General features: G+C 52.0%; 7 protein-coding genes across 17 annotated transcripts; 4 read left to right on the forward strand and 3 right to left on the reverse strand.

Annotated features, from left to right (window-relative positions):
• The first annotated feature begins 41 nt into the window (after positions 1–41).
• LOC108083450 (pyridoxal phosphate phosphatase PHOSPHO2) lies at positions 42–1,137 on the forward strand. The gene has a single exon (XM_070288006.1). It carries the CDS (start codon positions 182–184, stop codon positions 1,004–1,006), a length of 825 nt encoding a protein of 274 aa, XP_070144107.1. The 5' UTR covers positions 42–181; the 3' UTR covers positions 1,007–1,137.
• On the reverse strand, positions 1,001–12,458 carry e(y)3 (enhancer of yellow 3). 6 transcript variants are annotated; one of them, XM_017179217.3, is made up of 13 exons: positions 12,275–12,458; positions 11,899–12,197; positions 7,940–10,410; positions 6,705–7,863; positions 6,358–6,644; positions 4,968–5,074; positions 4,744–4,899; positions 4,233–4,682; positions 3,875–4,150; positions 3,529–3,805; positions 3,247–3,460; positions 2,998–3,186; positions 1,001–2,934 (listed from the first exon to the last, which is right to left on the reverse strand). In XM_017179217.3, the coding sequence occupies exons 3-13, from the start codon at positions 10,373–10,375 to the stop codon at positions 2,276–2,278; spliced, it is 6,210 nt and encodes a 2,069-aa protein (XP_017034706.1). In that variant the 5' UTR covers positions 10,376–10,410; positions 11,899–12,197; positions 12,275–12,458; the 3' UTR covers positions 1,001–2,275. The 6 variants fall into 6 exon arrangements, with proteins under 6 accessions (XP_017034706.1, XP_017034702.1, XP_017034705.1 ...); XM_017179213.3 differs by having other exon boundaries at positions 11,801–12,197; XM_017179216.3 differs by having other exon boundaries at positions 11,787–12,197.
• A 90-nt stretch (positions 12,459–12,548) lies between these two features.
• On the forward strand, positions 12,549–16,352 carry AP-1-2beta (adaptor protein complex 1/2, beta subunit). Its single transcript, XM_017179391.3, has 3 exons — positions 12,549–12,696; positions 13,053–14,510; positions 14,571–16,352. The coding sequence occupies exons 2-3, from the start codon at positions 13,086–13,088 to the stop codon at positions 15,915–15,917; spliced, it is 2,772 nt and encodes a 923-aa protein (XP_017034880.1). The 5' UTR covers positions 12,549–12,696; positions 13,053–13,085; the 3' UTR covers positions 15,918–16,352.
• A 794-nt stretch (positions 16,353–17,146) lies between these two features.
• LOC108083378 (transmembrane protein 198) lies at positions 17,147–21,977 on the forward strand. Its single transcript, XM_017179125.3, has 5 exons — positions 17,147–17,664; positions 18,980–19,345; positions 19,420–19,584; positions 19,641–19,985; positions 20,044–21,977. The coding sequence occupies exons 1-5, from the start codon at positions 17,563–17,565 to the stop codon at positions 20,227–20,229; spliced, it is 1,164 nt and encodes a 387-aa protein (XP_017034614.1). The 5' UTR covers positions 17,147–17,562; the 3' UTR covers positions 20,230–21,977.
• A 631-nt stretch (positions 21,978–22,608) lies between these two features.
• On the reverse strand, positions 22,609–26,713 carry COX6B (Cytochrome c oxidase subunit 6B). 2 transcript variants are annotated; one of them, XM_017179173.2, is made up of 2 exons: positions 26,578–26,713; positions 22,609–23,300 (listed from the first exon to the last, which is right to left on the reverse strand). In XM_017179173.2, the coding sequence occupies exon 2, from the start codon at positions 23,270–23,272 to the stop codon at positions 23,039–23,041; it is 234 nt and encodes a 77-aa protein (XP_017034662.1). In that variant the 5' UTR covers positions 23,273–23,300; positions 26,578–26,713; the 3' UTR covers positions 22,609–23,038. The 2 variants fall into 2 exon arrangements, with proteins under 2 accessions (XP_017034662.1, XP_017034663.1); XM_017179174.2 differs by having other exon boundaries at positions 22,609–23,297; positions 26,578–26,711.
• On the reverse strand, positions 23,618–26,667 carry LOC108083411 (uncharacterized). Of its 5 annotated transcripts, none has more exons than XM_017179166.2 (3): positions 26,578–26,667; positions 25,728–25,975; positions 23,618–25,229 (listed from the first exon to the last, which is right to left on the reverse strand). In XM_017179166.2, exon 3 carries the CDS (start codon positions 25,206–25,208, stop codon positions 23,976–23,978), a length of 1,233 nt encoding a protein of 410 aa, XP_017034655.1. In that variant the 5' UTR covers positions 25,209–25,229; positions 25,728–25,975; positions 26,578–26,667; the 3' UTR covers positions 23,618–23,975. The 5 variants fall into 5 exon arrangements, with proteins under 5 accessions (XP_017034655.1, XP_017034654.1, XP_070144071.1 ...); XM_017179165.2 differs by having other exon boundaries at positions 23,618–25,242; XM_070287970.1 differs by lacking the exon at positions 26,578–26,667 and adding an exon at positions 26,213–26,566.
• Positions 26,714–26,720: 7 nt separating the features above from the next.
• Positions 26,721–27,379, forward strand: Rpp20 (ribonuclease P protein subunit p20). The gene is made up of 2 exons (XM_017179171.3): positions 26,721–26,990; positions 27,053–27,379. The coding sequence occupies exons 1-2, from the start codon at positions 26,829–26,831 to the stop codon at positions 27,377–27,379; spliced, it is 489 nt and encodes a 162-aa protein (XP_017034660.1). The 5' UTR covers positions 26,721–26,828.
• The last annotated feature ends 12 nt before the right edge of the window (positions 27,380–27,391 follow it).

Consider the following 27,391-nt stretch of genomic DNA (forward strand, 5'->3'; position numbering starts at 1 on the left):
ATAAATGTTGCATGTTCAAGTGTTTCGTCGGCACAGAGTCAGGGGAGAATGGTTTCGCTGGACCTGTGCACCCAGTATCGATGTGCTTTGACCTTAATGTATATTGGATCATGTAAATGGGTGTGTGTGTTGTTGATATTAAAGTCAAATTCGTTTGTTTTCCCCACCAAAAGTCACCAATATGTTTGCCGTTTCGTCAAGGTACTTCCAGATTCTAAGTCGCCATCTCCTCCGGCGTGGTTTTTGCCAGAGCGCCGAGGCTGCCAACGATAGCGGTGGTCGCATCCTGGCCGCCATCGATTTCGACAAGACAATCGTCCAGCAGGACTCCTATCTGGCAGTCAGCCAGCTGCTGCCCAGTGCCCAGCGGAGCAGGGAACTGCAAGAGCTGATACCCCAGTGCGGTTGGCTAACCTTCATATCCCGCGTGCTGCAAGAGCTGCACAGCGAGCACAAGATTGGCTCGGCAGCCGTGGGCAAGTGCGTCCGCCACATGGAGGCGGTGCCCGGTATGCTTCGCGTAGTGCGACGCCTGGCCACTAACCCAGCGGTCGACCTCTGCATCGTCAGCGATGCCAACTCATTCTTTATCGGCGAGTGGCTGAAGGAGTATGCCATCGAGGACCTCGTCGCCAGCGTTTACACAAATCCCGCCAGCATAGAGGCGAATGGAGAGCTGCTGATTCTGCCCTACGAGGAGCAAACGGAGTGCGATCTTTGTCCGGCCAATCTCTGCAAGGGCTCCGTCATGCGGGAGTTGATCCGCAGCGGCAGGTATGACCGCGTTGTCTATGTGGGCGACAGCTGCAACGACTTGTGTGCCATGCAACAGCTGCGGGCGGAGGATGTGGCCTGCATCCGGCGAGGCTATGAGTTGCACAATGAGCTGGGCACCGCTGCCGGTGGTCAGGCTGGGCTGAGCTGCTCGGTGCTAACGTGGCGCGACGGCCACGAGCTGGAGGAGCGCCTGATGGAGAATGAGTTGGGGGCAAGGCCAGGATATTAATGCTGCAGTTTTATTCGACTTAAAAATAAATCTTCTCGTATGTGTATGTGTGTTTGTGTGTACATTACAATATAGGTTACTTAGGGGCTTAGGGACTGAGCGTTTAACTCAATGGAAAAGTAGATTACCGGCGGCTCGCCAGAGTCTCCAGCTGCTGCGCCTGTGTGGTTGCCTCCACTTTGTGTCGAAACGAACAACTTAATGCTAACTATTTACTTATTGATCTCTAACTGCGGCGGCTGCTGCTGCTGCATCAGAACCTAATTCTATTTCACACATGGTTTTCCTCGTCAATGTTTGCCTTCTCCTCAGCATCTCCGTAATCCTTTCCTGCTCTCCGCTCTCTGTTCTTGTGCTGTCTTAAAGCTAAAGGTAGTAAATATTATGTTTGTTTTTGTGGTTTCGTTTATGTGTAAGCATAAATTACATGTATAATACATTCTTAGCCGTACAATTACAGGACCCCCATCCCATCGAAGCAGAACGGGGGAATCGACGGTACAAAATCGAGGGAAAACCAGGCTGCTGATGACACTACCTACGTACAGAATATGCTGTGGCTTAACTACTTACTTAACTAGGGGTTGTGTTGGGCTTATAAATACATACATATACCGTGACAAAAAATTCGGAGCACAAATTATCATAATCTTCGTTCGTTCGCTCTTTGCGTATATATAGATAATATATAGTACAGTGACAGACATAGGCGACAGGCGTAGTCAATAACATACTAATTCGATACAAAAAGTAAACAGTAACACGGAACATTTAGGCCTTAAGGTGTGGTGTGTGGTGTGTGCGTGTGTAGGGACAGGGACATGTACAAAAGACTAAAATGCGTCCGATGAATATTCTCTAGAAACATAATGATTTGTGTGGTGACTTAACTACTAGGCTATGTTTCAACTTAGGAGTAGGCAAAGCGTTTAACTTAAGCTGCTCTTTTTGCTACTTGTCGGGCTCTGTGTCGGTGTGCTGTGGGTGCTTGTCATGTAAGTTAAGTTAAGTAACACAACTATTTAGTTGATAAAATATATATATAAAAAAACAATTGCAATACGTTGTACTGACAATAAAGATTAATGATGGTTCAAAAAAAAAAAGTTCCTTCCGTTTCATCCTCCTCCTTTGTCGCATTCAGTAATACTATGCATCTCCATGTGTAGGTTTGGGTGGGCACCAGTAGGGGTGGGGGGTGGGAGCCGCGTCCGGCGCTTACTATAAGTCCGTTAGAGTGCGCTTGGCACAATAACGTATGACCCCCACTCAGGCAACAACCGGCGGCGGCGCTATTCCTATAGGCGTGGCAGTCGCTGCCTCAGCTGCAGTTGTCCCTGCGGTCGCCGCTGCCGTTGCCGTAATGGTGGCCGTTGCCGTCGCCGTGGCAGTCCCTGGTTCGTCGGATACACTGTTCCGGCTGAAGCTGCACTGCATTGTTGTAATGCTGGCCGACGTCACCTGCTGACGCCTGCTCATGGCGGACGACACTGAGCCGGTTGTTGTGGTTGCCGCCGCCGAGATCGGCGTTGCCTCCAGGCTGGGTGGCATCGTCGACGTAGCCGTCTGTGGACTCAGTGCCGCAGATACAACAGCCTGAACGCCATTAGTCGTCGGACTCTGCAACGGGCTAGCAGTCGCACTGGTGGGCAGCGACACCGAAACGGAGGAGATGGAAGCCGCTGGCTGACGCTTGGCAGGTTTCGTCCGCGCACAGGGCACGCAGAACATGGCGGCGTGCTCTCGCAGCTTAGTTACATGGTCGATGCGGTACTCGTGCACCCATTTCAGTCGTTTACCGCGCGGCAACTTGGAGCGCTCGCCATTTGGCGACGCTGCCATCGCTAAGGCAGCTACCTGGGGCAGTCCTTCGGGCCGAGTGGCGCCGCATCGCATGCACACACAGCAGCGTTCGCAGCTCCAGCGCCCTGGATTGTCAATAAGAAAGTTAGCTGCTGTCTCTTGCCACTCAACGAAGATCTAGCACTTACCATCTGGCACTGCCTTCAAGCCCAGGCAGTAAATGTGGTAGCCTCGGTCGCACTGCTCGCAGTAGAGCATTTTTCCCGGTCGCTGACTGCTCCGGCACTTGATACAGCACTTGCAGCCGGCGCACTGCCAATTATAGTTCCGTACGCGGCCCACCATGCGCTGCGGCATGTCGATGCAGCTGGGATGGACTGTAAAGAAAAGCGGACGTGAGCAGCGAATATGTTTGGCATGGCAGCTGCTGAACTTACCGCGTCGTCGGCAGCTGTAGCATCGGATAAAGGCCTCTGGCATATCCCTAGCATTGCGGTGCTGGCTGCGCAGGCAGACGCCGCAGTTGGACAGTCTGGACGACGACTGGGCGTGCCCATCCTCGTCCTCGCTGCCAGCTCCACTCGAGGCGGCCGCCGCCGAGCTGCAACTGCTCGAGCTGCTGCTGCTGCAGTCGCTGTCGTCTCCGCTGTCCTGTAATAGGAAGCAATAAGTCAAGTCAGTTTCATCCTTCTCGAATCGTGGACTATGGCAGGACTCACCGTATCACTGCTGCTTTCGTTGCCACTGGACGCGGATGAGAGCGTCCCGGCGGAAGAAGTGCTGGAATTGCTGGCCGTGCGCGCCTTGTCCGGCAGCTGTCGCGCCGATCTCCTGCTGCGACGGACGGGTGCCACCGTTTGAGGCTTGGTCGCTAGCGGTTCAGGTTCCTGATCCTTGGTGACGGATTCAGCGGCTTCCGCATCGTTGACGGGCGGCACCAACGCCATCTCTAGCTCGGTCGAGGGCTTCTCCAGCGCAGTGTCTAGGGGATAGGCTCTAAAGGAGAGAGTAGAGGAGAATCGGTTAGTGGTGTGCAGATTAGGCACCTGTCAGGAGCATACATACCTAAGCTCTGTGGGTTCAAACTGACGGAAGGCAAATGAGAACTGGTCCGGCACCACGGTCAGTGGATAGGCATAATCCGAGACCCGGAAGGCCTCGTCGTAGACGCGGGGCGGCAGGAGAGTGGGTGGCGCCGGCATGTTCTCCGCCTCCGCCGCCGCCAACACCACATTCGCGATGGAGCGATGCAGGCGGGTGGACGTGGGCGCCGTCCACTGCAGCGGCTGGTTCATTGTGAACGTTTGCAGGTCAAGGCAGGCCAAGCGCTCGTCCTTGCGGCTAAGCGGGCAACAGATAAAAGGATTGTCATTAGAAAGCTGTTCCTGAGCAGCAGCCACAGGACAGACGGACTCCAACTTACGTCTTGTTGAAGTAGACATTCCACTTGCTGGCCGAGAGCATAGCTCGGTCGCGCGCCTGCAGGCCACGTCCGGCACCGACGGTCAGACCTAAAGCCTTCTGCTTGGCCTCAATCTCGCGCAGATGCTTCTGGCGGATGTACTCCTTGTAGTCCTCGTACTTATCGTAGAAGTCCGTGTACATAATGTCCAGAATGTCGGAGGCCCACACTGCGGTGATGCCCAGATCGCACATCCTCTCGCTGACCAGACCCTTCTCCTGCAGCCAGTTGCGCTCCTCCATGTCGACGGCGCGGCGCGGCAGGTCCGGATATTTGCGCTTGAAGCTAGTAATACCCAAATAGAGGGCCACCTGCTCCTGAATCATGAAGGTGTCGCGATTCTTCGACGGGCAGCAGCCCTTGGGCGGCGGCCAATCGTACTCCGCAATGCTGGAGGCGCTGTAATCCGTGCTGCAGAGTTTGCAAACATTAACTTTTGACTGGTTTGAGATCTTTTACTATATTCACATACTCTTCGGCCACGCAAATCTCCATCTTCTTTTTCTTTGGACGTTTCAGCGAAGAGCCCAGTATGGTGTCGACGGACTGGCCCTGGTTCGAGTCTAGCAAGCTCACATTGCTCACCATGGACGACTGTGACTCCTCATTATTGAGGAAATCGGGTTGCCTGTAGACGATAGGATAAAATTACGTGAATTTGGACTCGCTTGTTGGTCAATGGCGGTGGTAACTTACTTTTGTGGCGTTAGTGGCGGCTCCATCAGGCTAGCCATTGACATTGACTGGCTGCTGTTGCTAAGGTCCGCGCTCATGCGCGTATCCTCCTCGAAGACTTGCGGCGACTGGAAAATGATCAGGACAAGAGTTGGCATTGTGAACAATAGGCAAAAAGCAGTCGGGACAAGTGGGCTATCGCTAATTGGGTTTCCTTTTACACTCTATTCATTAGGGAGTTTAAAGTCCTTAAAGTCTGCCTCCTGCCCGTGTTCATGTTTAGACTTGCACAATGTAATTCGCCGGCGAGCAGCATTGCCAGCTTTCTATAAAAACCCCAACACACAAAGTTTTGTTGGGAGAGCGAGTGACCGCGAGAGAGCGAGAGAACGGTAATAGCAGCAGCAGCAGCAGGTGTGGTGAAGGTGGACAACCGCCAGCGAATAAGTGCAAGCACCAACACATGCTCACCACCCAGAACACACACACACACGCAAGCATGCTCACACACACATGCGCGCACTCGTGTGCGATTGGCGAGAGCCAAACAAAAACTTCAGCTGATTAAAATCGCAGGTGAAGCCAACAACAATCGGAGCGGCTGCGTTGCTGCGCTGCTGCTGCTGCTGCTTCTTCCCCCACCCATGCTTCTGAGCTTTGTTGCAGTTACTTGCACTTACACTCAGGCTGTTGGCAATGAATTCATGACATGGCGCGCGCCTTTGATTTTAATTACGACACGTTAACATTAGCCCGTCTCTCCCTTTACCCCTACTCCCTCCCCATCCCTCATCCCTTCCCCTGATGTGCGTGTGTTTGTGTGGAACAAAATTTACGTAACGAAACATAAACAAGCTGGCGAGGCGATGCAAATTGTAAACGCCAATAAAAATAAAAGCCCCCAGAGCTTCACTGACCATCCCTATAATCTACAACACGCTGGCCCACATTATGCGCATATGGTCGGATCCCAGATGCCCCTCATCCGCTGCTCTGGTCGTTAGGGATTAGTAGTTGAAGAGCCCGGGAGCTCAATTAGTCACCAGTAAGTGCGGGCAAAGGATGCTGCTGTTGCACACAGCATTGCCAGAGCAGGTTGTATTGAAACTCCTCAGCTGGAGGTTACAGTGGGCACTCGCTAAGTCCCACAGACTTGTAATTTACTAAAAGGCAAGTGAATTTACACTTTAAAAACATTTGCCATGGATTTAAGAATTTTGAAATTTTGAAAGTAATTATTTAATAATTAAAACTTCCTTTGGCAATTCTTAATGGAATATTTCCCTATCCACCGATTAGAATTACTTGGAACTTGCTAAAGATTCAAGATACCTTTCCCAAACAGTAGATAGGTATCTCTTGGTGTACACATTCACTGTGACAAAAAAATCAGACAAGAAATTTCACTTACCGGACTAAACAGACCCTTGAGCCTCTCGGGATCGGGCGTGTGCTTCAGGCCGCCCACACAGCGTGGCCGACTCATGGCTATGGCTTTGGCCACGGCACTGGCCCCACGGCTCATCCGTGGCGCCCGTGGTTGCGTTGTCGCCGAGGCGACACCACCACTGCTGGCCGACCGATCCGCCGACGAAGAGCCTCTGTTGCCCCTACTGCCGCCCCTGCCACGGCCACGTCCGCGTCCCCGCGTGGGTGGTGTTGTCATCGAGAGCATGGTCGTCGTCGAGGCAGATTCATCTGGAAGCAAGAGTGTAGTAGATAATACTACAATAATTTGGTCACTGTGTTCTGCCTTACCTCCAGAATTATCCAGCGCACTGTTATAGTTGTCCTCGTCGTGCGAGTCCGGCTGGCTGCCGCCGGCACTCCCGCCGCTGATGCTGGAGGGCCGCGGCGAGCGCAGCTGCTGCGTGGCCATGATCGAGGAGAAGTCGTTCGGCTGAAAGATGACATCCGGCAGGGGGTCTGAGGAGGAGAGAATCGTCGTGGGCGGCAGCATAGAGCTACTCCCGCTCCCGCTGATCATTTGCTGGTTAGCGGCAGTGCCGGAAGAGGTCGACGAGCTGGACGAGCACATGGTCAAGTCGATTTGCGCGGCTAGGGCGAAGGCCATATTACTGCTGTTGTTATTATTATTGGACTCCGACTCAGGACCACCGAACTGTACCAGCGTGGGCGGCGGCGGCGGCGGGAGCTGGCTGTGCTGAGCGCTGGCCTTGCTCTGCCGCTTTCTGGTTGACTTGGGGGTGGGCTGTTGATTCGTATTTGCATTAGTGTTAGGCGCCATCGAACGCCGCGTGGCACGCAGCGGTCGGTGCTCGCGACGCGGGGGTGTCTCCGCAGCACCGGCCAGCTCGTCCTCTACTCGAGCATCTGGCTCGCCGAGCACCGTGCTTCCTGGCGTTGCATCCGCCTGCTCTGGGCCCACGCTGACCATGTCGATGGCCAGTCGCTTGCGCAAAAGCTGCACGCGCCGCGATTTAACAGCGCTAGTAGCCTCCTCTGGCGGGGCACCGGGCGTGGGCGTGGACGTGGGGGTGGCACAGACAAGGGCGGGATCGTTAATGCTCTGATTCTGGTTTCTTTTCGGCCTGCCTCGTCGCTTTCCTGTGCTGGCCGGTGTGGCTGACGGCAGCGAAGGCTGTGGCTGTGCGACCGTATGATCCAACGGATCCTGAGCCTTGGATTCGACCGCCTCGTCTTCCGCAAACAGGGTGCCGTTCTGATCCGACGTAAGCAACACCTGCTGCTGCTGCTGGACGGGCGAAAATAGGGCATCCTCCATATCAGTGTTTAGGATGCGCTCGTGCTTCTGCTTGCGAGAGCGATGCGTCGGCGGCACTACCTGCACCGAATCGCCGTGGGCGTCGTTGCACTTGTTGGCGAGATCGTGACAGTTTTGCGTCTGCTGGTCGTTCTCGTCGTTGTCCAGGCGTCTCTGCTTGCTGGGAGGGATCTGCGTGGACCAGAGGAAGAGTCAATGAGCAGCTGACAAATACAGAAATATGGATATTCAGAAGGAAAACACTTACGCCACTGATGGGAGATTCGTTGCCCTCACTACTGTTGCGCTTCAAGTGATTCTCGTTGTTGTTGTCCATCTCCTGCAGCTGGTCCTCCGGATGCTGGTCATCGCCAGAAGCCAGGGCGTGCTTGTGGTTGCTCTGGTGGTGGTTATTGAGCACCTCGTGATGCTCCTCGTCCATGTATGTTATGTGCGGACTGCCTTCGGGTGTGTCCAGTATCTCGATGGAGTCGATGATGGGCTGGGCGGAGTTCGAGGAGGTCAGTAACGGAGCAACGGCTACTTCGCCCTCGGATGCAATAGCAGCAGGGGCTACCACTGCTCCCACTCCGCTCCCGCCGCCTCCGTTGGCCATCAGGCGCTCCGTTAGCTGCGGGTACTTGCTAGAATTGCTTATGGGTGAGGCCGTGGTGAAACCTTTGGCCGGCGCCGTCAGCTGGCTGAGAAGGATGTTGGAGTTTGGCGAGCCGGGCCCGCCAACGGCACCTTCAACACCGACACCGACTCCAGCGCTGGATTCCGCCGCCGCTGCCGCTGCCGCCGCTTGCATTCGCAGGCACTCGAGGAGCAGATTGTGCGATTGGGCGGGAGAAATGCGGCCAGTAAAGCTGTTGGGCGCATGCGCTGGCGAAGAGCCAGGCGACGGAGACGAGGTCAGGTCCACCATGTCCACCACATTGTGCTGCGGTTGCTGTAGCTGCTGCTGCTGCTGGTGTGCAGGATTGGCCTTGCCTACTTTGTTGACCTTGCTAGCTCCGCTTGCTATGCCGTTGCTGGCCACCAATGGCGGTAGATTGTGAAACATCTTGGGGTCATGCTGCGTCGACAGCGACTCGTCGATGTCCATATCGTCGGAGTTCCGTCGACCCTCGTCTGATGCACCGGCAGCCGGATCGGCGTCGGGATCAGAGAAGCCGCAAAACTCCTGGCTGCTGCTGTTCGACTCGCCGCCATTCGTCATGTGTGTGGGGGCTGGATTGAGCGCGGGCTTCAAGGTGGTGGCCAACTTGGAGGCAGCCGAGGGTACCTTCTCCTCTAGCACTGCACGCACCTTGTGCTTCGGCGAGCACAGGTTCTTAATGGTAAGCTTGGGCAGCGGTTGTAGCTGCTCCTTGGCCGCCGGGTCGTCCTCGAGCAGATCAATAGACTTGGTCTTGATGGTTAGTTTTGGGATGCTCTGGGCGTTGCTCAGGTCGTGGGTCATGATCACGGTGTGCATGTGCTCCTGGCCGCTTCCGCCCCCACCCGTCTTGATGGTTAACTTTGGTATCTGCTGCTGTTGCGAATGCTCCTCACTGCTGCTTATGCAACTGCTGCCGGCCAGCGTTGTCTTGATCATCAGCTTGGGCACCGTCTGGATCTCCGCCAGCGAGGACGATGAGGATGAGGAAGAGGAGGACGAGGCCGACGAGGAAGATGCGGAGGCGGGCGACAGGCTGGACAGGTGGGCTTCATTCTTTGTCGGCAGCGCAGATTGGGCGCCGCTCCCCGGCCCTGAGCCGGAACTGGACTTGCTGTTGGAGCTGGAGCCAGCCGGGTTCTCGGGCAACTTGATGGTCAACTTGGGCACTACGCTGCCCACTCGCTCCTCGTTGGCGGCGCGTATAGTCAGCTTTGGCACTATGTGCGGCGTGCTACGTGGATGCTGGCCGAGACTGCTGGCCACCTCATCCTCGGCACACGACGAGGAGCAGGAGGAAGCGTCCGCGTCGGAGGCGTCTTGGGGCTTGGCCATTACGCTTCCCTCGGTGCCGCCACTAGGCAGCTGAATGCGCAAGGGTTCCACGCGCCGCTCATCGCCAGCCGGCTGAGATTCATTTAGGTTTGAGTTTGGGTTCGGATTGACGTGCTTGGAGAGCTTCAGGATGATCTTGTGTCCGTCTCCTCGCTCCTCGCCCTTTACGTCGAGAGCCGTGGCAGCCATCGCTCCTTCTGCTGCTGATGCTGCTCCTTCTCCGGATGCTGAGCTTGCCGATGCTGATGCAGATGCTCCAGTTGTGCCTGGGGCATCGTCGCACGGCGTCGGTGGCGGCTCCTGCTCCTGTTCCCGTTCCTGTTGCTGCTGCGTCGGCGGAGGCGACGCGGTGGTGCTGGTTATTTGCCCGGGCTGATTGTGACGCTGCTTCCGCTGCTGATGTTGCTCCTCCTGCTCCCGTTCCCGTTCGTTATCCTGCTCCTGATCCGCATTCAGCTGCTGCTCCCGCTGTGCTGGCGACGATGTGGAGCTCACCCGCTGCTCCTCCTCGCTCGTACTCGTGTTGTTGCTGTTGCTGCTGCTTGCTGATGCCGCTGAATTCGAGTTGATTGCGCGACCGACTGATGGTCCAGCTGTGGACGATGCGGCTGCTGCTGTGGTTATGATTGACGTTGACGTTCTTGTTCCCGTTCCCGATCCTGATGACGATGTCGCTGCTACCATCTGCTGTTGACGTAAATCATTCATTGCTATATCCAGTTGTCCAGTGTCCGCCTGGAAGCCTGCAATCACACAATCAGGAGGGACGTTAGAGAGCTTTTCCAATCGGATCCTGGAACCTGGACCGTGCCTGTATTGAACCCACTAAGAGGCGAACGACCTCCGAACTCACATCAACATACATAAACACACACACGCACACTAGCAGATCAATGAAAACTGAATGAAAACCGGACTAAGTAGAGGATCTAATTTTAGCATTCACCGAAATCATTTATCCGTAATTGTGGCACGAGGGAAGCGCAGATTGATGCAACCCACATCCGAGTCCAGATACGAGGCGCGGAGGAATCTCTGCTCCCGTTGGCGGGGAAATGGTATCGCACCGAAATTGCCGCGCAAACTCCGAGCGGAATAACAACAACAACATTTAATAAATAATAAGCGTTGAAAACATGCGCACACAGCTGTCGATGGCGAGGATGAAGAGGAATGGCAGAAGGCAGACAGGGAGGGGGAGAGGGACAGGAGAGAGCCAGCAAGAGCCAGCAAGAGCGGAACGAGGGAAACAAGCAAACGCTGGGAAAGCCGCGCCGCCACGACCGAGCCGAACTGTGTTGGCAACACTGTCGCCGCACGGGCACAAACCCACCACACTGGCTTCCGAGTTCACCACAGCCGCCTTCGCCGCCACCGCCGCTGCCCTGCTGCTGGTCGGCTGCATGGAGAAAATACATACACAAATGCAGGGGCACACACTCACACACACATGCACTCGCTTGTACATGCAAGCATCTGCAGTACAAGCAGAACTGCGCCGCTCCCGCTCCCCTTTGGCGAGAGAAATGAAAATTTCAGAAGCTTTAGCGGGCCCAACATCAACAACAGAGTGCAGGCAGTGCAGAACACGGCGGTGACAACAACAACAACAACGCCGCCGCCGAAGCCCTGACCCAACAGCAGCAACAATACCAACTGGCTAAGCAAAGCGAAGCAGCGGCAGCAAACGGCAAACTCACCATGCGGCAAAGTCGTCGGTCAGAGTCAGACAAAAGAAGATGGAGTAGAAGAGCGCCTTCTTTGCGTGCACAATTCGCAATTCGAGCTATTCGCTGGCATGCTCCATGTTGGCCATGTCCAAGTCCATATCATGCATTTCTCGCCGCTGGCAAGGGAGCGTTACTCGCTGACCAGGCGCATTTCGCTGCACTGGTGCGATGTGCTACTGTGTCTTAGGCGTTTGTCGTTAAACAAGAAATTAAACACATTTTTTAGGCACTCGAGCGACTGAGAAGACTGTAGGCACAAACACACTCTTAGCCGACAAACACACTCGCACAAACACAAACATACGCACACAACAGAGACACAGACACTGACAAGCGCAACGAGCGCTCTCGGTTGCCGTTGTCCCACTTTCCGTGTATTGGTTTCGTACACTTTTCCACGCACTTTTAACGATTCGGGCACAGCCAGTGAGACAACGCATTTATTGCCAGCCAAACGCCAAAAAAATATGCATCCGCTTGTCTGCTCGCACGAATACATACGCAGACTTGTTCGGCGCGCGTCGAACTTTCTTAGGAATTCATTATAATATGCTCTGCTTTGCCTGTCTGCTTATGTTTTTTCTTTTCGATTCCGATTCCGTACTCGTCAAAAACGAACGAAAATTAAAGCTGCAAAACAGCGTGACCGCGCCGATAACGATTGAAAACGTAATAACGCTTGTTCGTGACGGCGTAAAGACGGGTGCATTCTTCCCTTCGCGGCAGCTGGTCACACTTGCTTCACGTTCCACGTGAAATGATTTAATTAAGCGTAGTCATTCGACGTAAGGCAAATGTGTCTATTAAATAATAATTAATACACTCGATCGAATTAGATAAGTAATCATTTTGGTGATATTATTAATAAAAAACTTACTTATTTATATTAAGACTGCGTACTTTTGCAGATTTTTCTCGATTCTTGTAGATTTTTGACTTGGTTTTCCGCGTCTGCAGCTTCAAAAATATTAAGAACAAATTACTGATTTAAATTTGTAAAGAAAAGCAAGGGAAACTAGACGATTTTCCGTCTCTTTGGCGCCATTTTAATTTTGAAATCACAACCGTCAAACTAGATCAACCAGCGCTACCAGACTTTTCGTTCCTGAGCGACAATAGGTTGTAGTAGTATTGGGTGTGCTTCGAATATCAGGATTTTTTCCACTTTTTGAGATTTTTTAGGAGGAAATCTGGCAACACTCTAAGGCCACACTGCGACCACAGCCAACGGTCGCACTAATTACACAGAAAAGAGAAAAAGCAAACAATTTTCCAGTGCCAGAAAAACCAATTTCCAAGGTAATGTACGCAGCCCCGCGACTCCAACGACTGGCCACTGTTTAAGGAAGCCTCTACGGAGCGGACTGACAACCGTTGGCCAGGTGCCTGCCTTTTCCGTAATCCCTTTCGAGCATTGCGAAAATTTGGTCCGCTCTTGAGACGTGTTCAAGCTTCCGATACGGGCGAGTGTGAGTGTATCCGCCGTGCAGTGGACGGCTGTATGAGTATGCGGCTGTTGTGTGTGTGTGTGTGTGTGTCTACGCCCCTCGCTAGGGATATGGACAGGGGATTGGGGGAAGACGGGCGGCCTCCCTTGCCGCAATCAATAATCGCACATCCGCTGAAGCTTGAATTACTTTTCGTATCCATTCTAGAGCTAGTTCGCAGCGAGGAGCAGCACAGCCACGATGACCGATTCCAAGTACTTCACCACGACCAAGAAGGGCGAGATCTTCGAGCTCAAGTCGGAGCTGAACAATGACAAGAAGGAGAAGAAGAAGGAGGCGGTGAAGAAGGTGATTGCCAGCATGACCGTGGGCAAGGATGTAAGCGCCTTGTTCCCGGACGTAGTCAACTGCATGCAGACGGACAATCTGGAGCTGAAGAAGCTCGTCTACCTGTATCTAATGAACTACGCCAAGTCGCAGCCGGATATGGCCATTATGGCGGTGAACACGTTCGTGAAGGACTGTGAGGACTCGAACCCGCTTATCCGGGCGCTGGCTGTGCGCACCATGGGCTGCATCCGGGTGGACAAGATCACCGAGTATCTGTGCGAGCCGCTGCGCAAGTGCCTCAAGGACGAGGATCCGTACGTGCGCAAGACGGCCGCCGTGTGCGTGGCAAAGTTGTACGACATATCGGCCACCATGGTGGAGGACCAGGGCTTCCTGGACCAGCTGAAGGATCTGCTCTCCGACTCCAATCCCATGGTCGTGGCTAACGCCGTGGCCGCGCTCAGCGAGATTAACGAGGCCAGCCAGTCGGGACAGCCGCTGGTGGAAATGAATTCGGTGACCATTAACAAGCTGCTGACGGCCCTCAACGAGTGCACCGAGTGGGGCCAGGTCTTCATTCTCGACTCGCTGGCCAACTACAGTCCGAAGGATGAGCGCGAGGCGCAGTCCATTTGCGAGCGGATCACCCCGCGCCTGGCCCACGCCAACGCCGCTGTGGTGCTCAGCGCCGTTAAGGTGCTGATGAAGCTACTGGAGATGCTGTCCAGCGACAGCGACTTCTGCGCCACGCTCACCAAGAAGCTGGCCCCACCGCTGGTCACGCTCCTCTCCTCGGAGCCAGAGGTGCAGTATGTGGCATTGCGCAACATCAACCTGATCGTCCAGAAGCGTCCCGATATTCTCAAGCACGAGATGAAGGTCTTCTTCGTCAAGTACAACGATCCCATCTACGTGAAGCTGGAAAAGCTGGACATCATGATACGGCTGGCCAACCAGGGCAACATCGCCCAGGTGCTCAGCGAGCTGAAGGAGTATGCCACCGAGGTGGATGTGGATTTCGTGCGGAAGGCTGTGCGTGCCATCGGCCGCTGTGCTATCAAGGTTGAGCCATCGGCGGAGCGGTGTGTTTCAACGCTGCTGGACCTAATCCAGACCAAGGTGAACTACGTGGTGCAGGAGGCCATTGTGGTCATCAAGGACATTTTCCGCAAATACCCCAACAAGTACGAGAGCATCATCAGCACGCTGTGCGAGAATCTAGACACCCTGGACGAGCCGGAGGCTCGTGCCTCGATGGTGTGGATCATTGGCGAGTATGCGGAGCGCATTGACAACGCCGACGAGCTGCTTGACAGCTTCCTCGAGGGATTCCAGGTGGGTCACCCATTTGGCACATTCAATTCCCAAAACTGACCCTTCGTTTTGTCTTTCCAGGATGAGAATGCCCAGGTGCAGCTGCAACTGCTGACAGCCGTGGTTAAACTGTTTCTTAAGCGCCCGTCGGACACCCAGGAGCTGGTGCAGCACGTCCTATCACTGGCCACACAGGACTCAGACAATCCCGATCTACGAGACCGCGGTTTCATCTACTGGCGTCTGCTGTCCACCGACCCGGCAGCCGCCAAGGAGGTGGTGCTGGCCGACAAGCCGCTCATTTCCGAGGAGACAGACCTGCTGGAGCCGACCCTGCTGGACGAGCTCATTTGCCACATCAGCTCGCTGGCCAGCGTGTACCATAAGCCACCAACGGCGTTCGTCGAGGGTCGTGGGGCTGGAGTGCGCAAGTCCCTGCCTAACCGCGCCGCCGGATCCGGAGGTGGAGCTGGCGGCGAGCAGGCAGAGAGCGGTGCCGGTTCGGAGGCCATGGTCATTCCCAACCAAGAGTCGCTTATCGGCGATCTGCTCTCCATGGACATCAATGCGCCCGCCATGCCCTCCGCTCCGGCTGCCACCAGCAACGTTGATCTGCTGGGCGGCGGCCTCGACATTCTGTTGGGCGGGCCCCCGGCCGAGGCAGCTCCGGGTGGTGCCAGCAGCCTGCTGGGCGACATCTTCGGATTGGGCGGTGCCTCGTTGTCGGTGGGCGTTCAAATACCGAAGGTCACATGGCTGCCGGCAGAGAAGGGCAAGGGCCTCGAGATCCAGGGCACATTCTCCCGCCGGAACGGCGAGGTGTTCATGGACATGACTCTGACCAACAAGGCCATGCAGCCGATGACCAACTTCGCCATCCAGCTGAACAAGAACAGCTTCGGCTTGGTGCCCTCGTCGCCGCTGCAGGCCGCTCCCCTGCCACCCAATCAGACCATCGAGGTGAGCCTGGCCCTGGGCACGAACGGGCCAATCCAGCGCATGGAGCCGCTTAACAACCTCCAGGTGGCCGTTAAGAACAACATCGATATATTCTACTTTGCCTGCCTCGTGCACGGCAACGTGCTGTTCGCCGAGGACGGGCAGCTGGACAAGCGTGTCTTCCTCAACACCTGGAAGGAAATCCCGGCTGCCAATGAGCTGCAATACAGCCTGAGCGGCGTCATCGGCACCACCGATGGCATCGCCTCCAAGATGACCACCAACAACATCTTCACCATTGCCAAGCGTAATGTCGAGGGCCAGGACATGCTCTATCAGTCGCTCAAGTTGACGAACAACATCTGGGTGCTGCTGGAGCTGAAGCTGCAGCCGGGCAATCCCGATGCCACCCTCAGCCTTAAGTCGCGCTCTGTCGAGGTGGCCAACATCATTTTCGCCGCCTACGAGGCCATCATTCGATCCCCGTAAGGAGTCTGCCGAGGCCAGAGGAGGAAGTCAGACGAAGGACGAGGAGCACAAAGCAATCGGAGCGATCAATTGTTGCTGAGCGGGGGATGACCTGGCGCAACATAAATTGTAGTTTACGTATTATTATTACTATTATTATTGCATTGTGTACTGGCGGTTCGCCACTATTTATGCCCCCAAATACCCACATACACATACATATATATTGCATATACCATAAAGTTATACCAACCGAGTTGATCGAGAAAACTGTTAATTGTTAAACGACGGCATCGGCAACAGCATGGATGCTGCGTCCCATGCACTTGGTAGCGCCTATTCCGGCGGTGCCCAATCGCATTCCAAACTCTGTAACTCTGTAACCCCATTTAAATGCACTGCATCTATGTATATGTACGTGTCCTAGTAAAATGTATGACAACACTAAATATTTGAGTCAAGGCTGTCTTTTCTTTTCCATGATAGTGGGACATCCTTCTTTTAATATAGACAATCTGCATTTTATTTTATTCATTCCATTTAGTTTATATACTTATGAGAAATCTTTGTTTTTATTATTTATTGTGTTAATGTTTATGAAATTTTATCAAAACCAAATAACATATATTTATATGCTATATATAGACATACATATATATTCATACAACATCTGTTAGTTTTGGAACGATTATTAATGATCCAAGAGAAAACTTCAAGAGTATACAAACTTCGGCGTGCCGAAGTTGGCTTCCCTCCTTGTTATTACTGCATTATTTGCATCCTTTCTATAAAGGATTATGCGGATTATATCCCCTATAGTGTCTTGAAAGTATGATATTTTCATTTAATTTTAATTAATTTTTTTCCAAGTACTTCTTGCTTCACTTCTCATCTTCAAAGTCGTGATCCTAATTGTTAGACCAAGTCCTTGATGGGAAATCCCTCGGATACTTAAAGTGAAGGATACGGTTGCGGTACCTTCCTGCAAGGTGCGCCGCATTGAGGCGCACCTGCTCCACTCCTGAGCTTCACAAAGCTTTGTAAGCTTTAGAGCTTCCATACCACCGAGCGAGGGTTGTTTGCTTACGCAACCTGGCGGCTGGCTTGGGCACTAGCTCGCTCCCTTTCTAACCCACACGGGCGAAAGGGCGCGCGCCCTACGCCGTCGTCTAGCCATCCCTGTCTGGCGCGCCGCAGCTCGCCGCTTTCGCCTTGGCCGCAGGACCGTGTTTTTTGTTGGTACCACAAGCAATTTTGGCTTGGCCCCGATTGAAGCTGCAAACGTCCGCTGTCTGCCCCATGTTGCAGTGTGAAATCGAGTGAAAATGTCTACCCCAGATCGGAACGCTGGCAGGGATTAGGCAGGCGCCGCCAGCGACAAAAGGATTTGGATTAGGATTCGGAAGGAGCAGGCTGCCCCGAGGAGCTCCGCCCTATTTTGAGCTGCTCTGCAGGTTGACACACAAAGCCAGAGAGAGGACGCGCAGATAAAGGAGTAGGAGGAGCACGAGACCATGCCTGAAACAGTGCAGGAATGCGGACAGTGTCGCCAGTGAACTGCAGTGAACCACAATCGCCAGCTAATCCTACAGAGCTCTGCCAACAACAACAACAAAAACAATAACAAAATCAGCATTAATAACAACATCTACATACGATCCTCGAAATGAGGGTGAGCGCGGGCGCGGACGTGGGCTACGATGGCCACGACTATGGCTCCGACGACACCATGGGCATCACGCACCTGGACTGGCCATTTCTCATAAAGGTGCGTACCCCCCCGCCCACAGTAATTTGCAGTAAATATTGCACACACAAACACACGGACATACGCCCACATATGCGCGGATATTTGCAGGGTTTTTAGGTTAAGTCGAGACAATATGCAAAGTGTCGAGTGCCCGAGTGTCGAGTGTAATGTGTATAAGTGGGGTTTGTGTGTCAAAAGCTGGAGCTGTGCTCATGCGGCGCCAAGTGCGCGAACAGCGCGACATAACATTCCTAAACCCCCATTCCACAAAATTCAGGAAATTCAAATGCGATATTGTCTTGAAAAAGAATGCTCTTTGATTGGTTTTTTAAATTTAAAAAACCAAAAACAAAATTTAGGAAATTCAAAAAGAATATTGTCACGAAAAAGATAACAAAACAAGGTTTTTTAATTTTTTTTTTAATAAAAAAACCACAACAAAACTACAAAAAATAATAATATAAAAAATTGGAAAATGTAATATGTAATCGGAAAGCGGGTTTATCTTCGTTTTGATACTCATACTTAATTTGATTTTTGGCCAATTTTTGATTATTTTAACACTAACGGGGTAACCCCTTATCAATTTTTGGAAAAAAAAAATGGGTACAAAAATGTTTTCGTCCGGACTTGGCTAAAACGATTCGGCTGTTGATGCTGATCAAGAATCTACATATGTATATGATTTACATGGTCGGAAATTACCATTTTTTTGCTTTGCAATGTTTCGGCTAGAATTGTAATACTCTGCAAGGATGTATAAATAATATAGAATCCATAATTTCATTAACATTAAAATTTAATTTCAATTGGGATTATTTATACGACACGTATGCCCCTAAATTATCACAGATTTCCCTCAATTCCATTTCAATTAATATTACGTATACGACACGCATGCCTCTAAATTTATTACAGATTTCCCTGATAGACTGATTTCCAAGAATTGTTTTTAAAATATATAAAATTAAACTTTTAAATATCTGTTGATATTTTCATATCTTTTAGTCGTTTATTTTTTTGTAAAAACCTTTAAAAATAGAAATTCGGTTAACCAGAGGATTGGGATGCAATTACAAACAGTGTCGTAACATAATTTTTTTATATGCTGACTGCGCATAAACGCATCGTAAAAACACTTCCATGCAATATAAATGAGTCACTGCACTTGCCAGTGGCCAGGAATGGCCAGGAGTGGCGCCATCATCGCGGCCCCATTGCGATGTGTGTCAGCGTCCTTGATCGAATTAACCCCTCTGCAGTGGTCCCACCTCCAACCTAGAATCTCTAAGCTCTTAATACAGAGCACTATTCCATTCTTCTCCCTCCGCAGGGCATACTGGAGGGCCAGGCGTGCACACCGACTGCACCGGAACCGCTTTCCGCCATCCTGTGGGCCATATTTGCGGTATTCGGCATTGTTTATGCCCTGCTAGGCTACCGCTGCCTGCGCGCTGTCGGCTTCCTCAGCGGCTTAATGGTTGGCGCCAATGGCATCTTCATTCTACAGGACTTTCAGATCACTTTCTTGGGCAAGCCGGCGGACTCGGCGCTGGCCATAGTGGCGGGTCTTCTGGGCGCTGTTCTTGGATCCACATACCCGGTGGCCTCCGTCCTGATTAGCGCCTTTGCCGGAGCCTTGCTCTCCGGCGCCGCCATGGCCGTGTGCGTAGCCACCATGCCGGACAATGAATTTGGGGTAAGAAGTGCCTGGAAGGCTTCTTCCTTCGCACACCTGCTCCAACTTTCTCTCTCTCTCTTTTGTGTCCACAGTACCGCGAAATCTATGTGGCGGTGGTGGGTGGAGCTGTCATCTGCTCGGTGTTAACCCTCTGTTGCGTCAAATATGTGACCATACTTACCTCCAGCATCGTTGGCACCGCCATGATCCTGGGCGCCATTGACTTTTTTATGCACGGCCTGGAGACCATCAGTTGGGTGAGTTGGAACATCGATTCCCTTCTTGTTTTCTGGTCTTAATATCCCTATTGTAGATACTCAGCATGCGACCGCATCCATCGCCGCCTCCTTGCTACGGCGGCCTTTTGATCGCCGCCTGGCCCATCACCATTGTGCTCAGCATTATGGTGCAGTGCTTCATCACTGCCTGGCGTGTGGATCATCGCAAGCGGGTCTACATGCGGCACCACAACCATCCCGGGCACGCCCATCCCCCTCACCTGCCGAACAGCAGCCAGCAGCAGTCTGGGCCAGGACACACCCATGCCCCTGTACGACGTTCCCAGTCGCGCAATCGGGAGACGCGCGAGGAGGCCAGGCAGCGCAAGTTCCGCTACCTCTACCAGGTGCGAACGGCACGCGGTGACATTATATCGCAGGTGAGTGGATCCTTTATCCAGCCGCTGGAAGCAGATTTTTACATCCATATCCTTGCAGAATTTTGTGTCCGCTTTGCAGAAGCGCATCCAGCTCAGCGGCACCGAGACGCCCTCCGAGCGGTCCATTAAGAGCAGCTCAAACGAGCGAAACACATTCCGCAGCGACCGGACCCACTTCACCACCATCCACGACCCCGACTCGGAGCTGTGCGACAAGATCGAGATTGTCCGTGACATTGGATAACAAACAAGCAATAGCTACATGTAACTATACCCGTAAGGGGGCTACGGGCTGCGGTACTTGGGCGCAGATGGGATAACAGGTCGGGGGACACCTGGCTTGCCAGGGAACAGGGACAGGGACTCTAGAGAGTCCACTGGAGGAGACACAAGTACGGTTGCATGTAGAATTTGTAGTTGGGGCACAAAGTGCCAAAATACTGGACATGGAAACAGCTAGGCAGGTGGATGATTTGGACAGGAGTGGAAAGAGTAAGAGAAGGAGAAGCTTTAAAGGATCTGGGTCTGGAAAATTGTTGACATAAGGCTACCCTAATATTGCACATCCGTCTTTCGGTTTACGGATGCCGGAAGATTTTGTTCTCTCCTTCACTTACATACATATATTCGAATGTTACTACAGACGACACACTTACCGTTAGGAATATATAGGAACACAATGGAGGGACGAGTGATGACGGATACCTTGTATTCCTGCAACTACTTAATACTAGTTACGCTTCTCCCCACTTCAAATATCGCTGGGCACAGACGCCGCCATTACTAATCAGTTCATATCTGTGTTATAATTATACGATACAAGGCCGGAAACGGAAGCGGGGCTACAAACATAACATACAAACTAACGAACTTCGTTTCATTTCCACTATCAAATAGGCCTAAGGATTACGTTTAAAACTCTATACACACCCCCCAGAGAATACAATACTACAATACCTACTAAGTACAATAAAAGAAGGAGTGGAGAGGGGAGATATGTACTACCGAGATCCGTAGATGCATTTGAATTTTAAACTTGTACAGTTGGAGCTACACACACACAGCCATACATACAAGGCCACTTTAGAGTTAGAACTTAGAGTTAGCCAAAAGTTAAGCCACTAACTGTAATTGATACACTATATAGAACACTCGACATGTCGATATATGTAACTCGCAATCGCTGTAGGGTAATCACGAGTCATGCCGCACACACAGCCAAGGCTGGATTCCAGGGGATCCGCTCTCAGCATTATATCCGTACGATAATTATGTATTTTAAGCTCCGAGATCCATGCAAACTGCGGTACAAACTCAAATGAATTCCAATCCGATTCGCGCGGCATTACCATTTAGTGATATATGTAGGATATAAGGCTAAAGCTAAAGGGCCACAGGGATGGGATTGGACATTGCCAGGCAGGCACTTCCCTAACGTATCGATTGGTTTCCGTTTCCGTTTCCCATTACTAACTTTTGAAATCGAGTTTCCTGTTTCCTATTAGGTTTGAGCCCTTAGTTTTTATAGGAATTGCTGCCGTCCGCAATTGTTGATTTATACTACAATTCTACTCGGATTCAGACTTGGTTGTTACTTCCGTTTTAATGTTCAACAGCAGTGTCTGATCGATCGGAGGATAATGGCTTTGGCTAGGCATTTACCAGGACCCTTGTCAGACAAGGGTTCATTCCGTTTAATTCAATATTTACCACCTAAGGATAATAACAACAAACTAAGCAAAAACTAACGTAGTGGAAAATCTTAAAGTCGCATATATACGAATATGTATACACTGAAAACCAAATTAATAACTAATTCGGGATCGAAGAGGGCTAATGCTAAGGCCAATATCGCGTACTATCCGGCGCTATTCCTTGCAGACAAAAGAGAAGTCTCCTGAAAGCCTGGAAAGGGACACTGCGATGAGGCACACACATAAAAAAAAAAATAACTTGTAATAACCAAAGAAAATACATATTAAATAAACGATGCAGGCCCATATCTAGTTGGTTTTCCTTCAAGTTTTCACAGAGGAGGAGATAGCCTTTTTTAAAGCATTTGTATTTTTTTTGTATATTTTCCTAGTCCATGAGATGTCCGCATTCATGATCATAATTAGATTTATATTTTTTACATCGGCCCACGCCAGAATCTTGTTGATAAATGGCACTACCTTTTTCTTCAGTGTAGTACTTCGCGGCACCTTATATCTCGGAAATTAGACATTTTAACTTAAAAAAAATTTTGAAAAATACTTTATACTTTACTTAATAACTGTTAAACAATTGAAATTGCTAAGCCTTTAGGGATCTTCAGAAAATGGTTTCAAAAAACAGTCCAAAAAACGACCGTTACCCAGGTGAACGGATGATCCTGGGGACAGTTAGGATGCACACCGCAAACATACAAAATTTAAAAAAAAGAAATGTGTTATTATTATGTGTCATCATTATGCTAACTTTAGCCACATTTTTCACCGAATCACCGTCTCCCCAAAAAATACAACAAAGAGCCATTGCGTACCCATCTAAAATCTAAAAAATGTCAAGACAATGGACCGTCCGTCTTTGCATAAGGTAGGTCAGCTTCCTCGCCAGACACACGAAATGATGAAACGCTGGCTTCGTTCGTGACTAAGTTTTTATTAATTAATAACACATCGGAATACAGTTCCAGGTCCACGTGCTCAACAACAACGGCCGGCAACAACATGATTCAGATCGGGATTAAGAAGAAACAAGGATTCGATTCAGAATTCACAGAATTGAACAATTGTGTATTTGTTTTGTTTTTTTGTATTTGTCGATGATGGTCTTCATTCACCGCTCGGGAAAGCACAAACATGAAACTATTCTCTCTAGTAAATGTTGCAATCGCCGGGATCCTGGTTGGGGGATGCTAGACGATGACGACGACGACAACCTCCTGTCCTCCTCCTCCTCCTTCCCCTCCTCCGCGCTGCTCTACGTCCATTATCTATCGATCGTGTTGCTTCATTGCGTATGCTTCTGTGTCTGGTTCGGGTTATTTGGATGAGGTGGCCGGACCGTACTTAGATGCGGCCTGGGAATGTGCCGCTCTCGCGCTGATCGTCCCACTTCTCCACCCAGGCATTGGGGCACATGGACTTGTACACCTTCTGGAAGTAGTTGCAGGGAGCAAAGTCCTCGCCGCGCTTCTTTTGGCAGCGATGGAAGTCGATGTACGACTGGTAGCAGTAGCGGGTCACGTTCTGGTTGGGGAAACGCGGATCGAAGGGGGCGGTCTCCAGCTTGTAGGCGGACATGTTGCTGCTGTCTGACGACTTGTCGCTGCTTTTGTTTTTGGACATGAAAAATTGCATATAGACTTTAGTTGGGAAAAGGAAATAAAAAGGAACAGAAGAACCGAGGGCAATAATCAACCGAGGCGACAGAGATAGAGGTAGAGCGAGAGAGTGAGATGGTACAAGTGTTACATTTGTATGAAAAAGAAAGAGATGGAATGTGTGAAAAGATCAATGTGACAGGTAAATGAGAAAAGAAAAGCGTGTTAACGAAGCAAATGGAAATGGAGGAAATAAGAACGAAAAATACAATTTCAGTGCGCAAACGGGGAAGGAAGAGATAGACATATAAATCACATTGGTTAGTTTTTCAAGTTTGCCGATGCTGAATGAGCGGTATATATATATACTATCATAGAGATACATATCGTATAAATCTACGGCTTACAAACTAGACTATGATTATTGCATCAAATGTTAAATTTACGAGGCTCTGAACTCGAGTGAAAAAAGATACAAATTACATCACTCGCGCGCCCCCGTCTCGCCTCTCTCTACAGGACTGTGCTAGCGTAAGTCTTCTGGGTGTTGGGTACTCGGAGGGCGGAGGGTGTGCTCGTGTGTTTGTGTGTGTCAGGGAGGAAGGGGGGAACTGGGAAGTTCACGCTTGCTGTTCTGCCTGCGTTCAAGTTCATGATTCTATGGGGAAGCTGTAGCTTTGGTACTACTTGACCAGCGGCCTCTTGCCGTTGTCCGTGTCGCAGGCGTTGCTCTTGTACTTGTTGACCTCGGCCAGGTAGAGCGACCAGAAGTCCTTTGGATCCACATCGCGCTCGTTGGGCGTCTTGAGCTTAGCCACCATGCCGGTCTTTAGGATCTTACCGCCCCGACGGCGTCCAACAATGGGCGGCGGCGGTGCCAGCTTCCCAGCCGCCGCAGCGGCTATGTATGGAGCAGCAGCACTGTTGGCAGCCCCCACCGCAATGGCCGGCAACGGGGGAGCTGCTGCCGACGACGACAACAATGATGATGATGACGCTGTCTCCGGTGCGGAAAAGTGCTGCTGCAGCTGCAGCTGCTGTGGCAAAACCAAATGTTCCAATCTACCGGCGGCGAGGTCTGCTGACTGTTGCAGATGCGCGCCGATCGCTTGCTGCTTCTGCTCCTCCTGCATTTTCTTGAACAGCTCCATGAACGAGCCGTCGTTGGCGAATACGGGATGCGACGGCGGCTCCGGCTTGGGCGGCGGATACACCTTGCCTTCCCTAGCGAGCGCTTCGCGCAGCTTCTGCTCCATCTCCCGGTGAATGCGCTCCTTGTCGAAGGGCTCATCAGTATCTAGATTATAGTAGGCACCTACAGCAGATGCGACGGCACTGGAGCCGGCTTTTCCGCCCATCTGGGCCTGTTCGGCAGCGGCGCTTGCGGCTGCGGCAGCCTTATATACGGCGTTTAGCTCGGCTCTGCCGATGGACGATGATGATCCGTGATTGCCCCTTCGGTGGCTGGAGCTGGTGGTGCTGCTGCTGGGTCCACAGTCCGGCGACTCCGAGCGGCGGTGGTGGTTGCTGGAACGCCTCAAGTTGTCGCGTTCTCGTTCTCGTTCACGTTCACGTTCGCGATCCCTAGAGCGGTCTCTGGAGCGATCCCTAGAGCGGTCTCTGGAGCGATCCCTAGAGTCGCGGTCCCGATGATAGCGCGACTGCTGCTGGCGGCGATCGTCGCGTCGCCGACGTTGGCCGGAGGATCGCTCCGCAGAGCGACTGCGGCTGCGGGAGTGAGAACGGCTCCGACTGTAGCGTCGGCTGTAGCGCTCCATGGAGCGGCTGCGCTCACGCCGGGATCCAGAGCCGCGCTGCTGTTCGTAGTAGCCGCGATGCTGGCCACGCCCGGCGCGTCGCTGGTCCGGCTGGTCCTGCTGATCCTGCTGATAGTAGGGCAAGCGGGCTGCCGACATGTCGGATGAGGACGTGATGATCTGCAAATCGAAACTGTGCCGCGTTAAATCGATCAGTTGGCAGATTCGCGTTTACGGAATACCTATATACACAAAACAGTATTTTGCCTTTTCATTTGCCTGCTTTTCAGTTTTTCTGTTCTTTTCTCTAGTACCTTGTTGTTGGATTGCATTGAAAGCTTTGGCAGGCGCGCCTTGACCGCTGCCAGAATAGAGAATCGATGATCGAGACGGTAATCGAGAATCGAAAATCTAGAGATCTGTCCTGGCCCCGACTTGACTTGGCTGGCGCTGGCTCCTTGATTCGGATTCGTGTATCCCGTAAACGGGTTTGAACTGGAAGGAGCTGCGGCTCCAGCCAAGCGGCCGGACAGGCAACCTACGCACCCGATTCTTATGCAATTTAGATACTTTCGGATTGATATTCGCATTTGGATGCTTGCTTTGGATTGGATTTGATTGGTACTTTTGGCTTGCAGTTATCTGTTTGATAGAAATGTTTGAGAAATGGTAATTTACTTGTTTACGATGTCCGCTGCGCTGTGCCGATGTCGATGCCGGGATGCTGCTGCTTATCCGCCGATGGCGCCTCGCTCCTCGCTCCTGCTGCTCGCTACTGCTACTGATGCTGCTGCTGCATCCGGGAGCGAATCAAATCCGGATCTTGTGATTTCTTGTGCTTTGTGCTTGTTTGCTTGCGAGCTTGCTTGCCTGCTTAACTTGACTGACTTGGGGGACTCTGAAACGTATCGGATTTTCGGAATCGCCTGCATGGAAAAATGACTTGAACGCATGAATACAAGACGTTACTTGGAACCAGGACGCGGTGCAGGGGGTTTTGGTTTTGTCTTTCTTGCTACGATTGTGGTTAGGGATATACAAAGCCCTCCCACCCCCCTTTCCCGCCCCCAAAAGGGCCATATTTATGGAGACTTATGTAACCCGGGGTACACTCGGCGCCGCTTGGATCCGCACGGTTTGGGGGGGATTGGGGGGCAACTTACGCTTACGGATGCGGACCGCGGACGACGGAGCGCCGAGTGAGCCCACTTATAATGCCTCAGAACCAACGAGTTATGTAATTTGTACTTTTTTTTCCTGCTGCCCGAAAAAGAGCCTGGCCAGCGGAAGTGTTAGTGTGTGTGTGTATATGCGAGTGTGGCGTGTGTGCTTGTGTGAGTGTGGTTACGAGTTACGGTACGAATTACGGGTTACGAATTGCGAACGAATATGGCGTATGGCTGGGCCGTCGAGGGTGTATTTGTTTTTGGGTGGCAAGAGGGCAGCACTCGAGTCGATCGGTGCCTTGGCTTACGGTCTGGTGTGCTTGCAAATGCAAGCTTTTGCGATTTCGGTGCGAAAAACATACCTTTGTTGTTCTGAGAGTACGACGAAAAATTTTCAACTGCCGAGAATTTCACGAGCCCCTGACGATAGGACTAGAGATGGTAGACCTGACTATCGACTGGTGTCAAGCTGACAGCTAGCGCCGGGTTGCCGGATCGCTACCGAAATAGTGTTGGACAGGGTCGTCCGTGGAGCGAATTGGTTTATTTGTGACAACACGCGCAGGCAGCAAATGGAGAACTGACCTCTCTCTTGTCTCCTCCGCCGCCGCCGATGATGGGAAGCAATCCACCCGAGCACGGGGCCAAGCCGAGATCCAACCGTCAGCGAGACAGCCGCCCGGGCCACGGCCACCACCGAGTAGTACGCAAGCAGCCGCCGCGACCCACCAGCAACCGCCACAACATCTACATCACCAGTAAGACGGACTTCAAGGCAAGTACTTGCTCCTCGATGGCGTTGACAGTGTTATTCTGACCCCCAACCACCACCCGCAGGCCCAGCAGCGGCGATGCGAGGAGCTGCTCAACGCCGGAGCTAAGGAGATCTTCCTGCACTGTATGGGCTTCTCGATCACGCGCGGCCTCAACCTCGCCTTGCGCCTCGTCCACAATTCCGAGGGTGCCCTCAGCTACGCCATCAACACCTCCACCATACAGCTGGTGGACGAGCTCCATCCGCTGTGCGATGCCGAGGACGTGACCTTCCGTCAGCGCAACAACTCGGCCCTGCACATCAAGGTCTTCAATCGCAGCCTCTTCGATATCGTCGTTCCAGAGCAGTCGCAGCAGTTTCGTGGAAAGGCGGGGAAGGCCAGACAGTAGGGAGCAGTCGGA

This window comes from Drosophila kikkawai, chromosome X (assembly GCF_030179895.1).
Source record: "Drosophila kikkawai strain 14028-0561.14 chromosome X, DkikHiC1v2, whole genome shotgun sequence".
Classification (NCBI taxonomy): Eukaryota; Metazoa; Arthropoda; class Insecta; order Diptera; family Drosophilidae; genus Drosophila; species Drosophila kikkawai.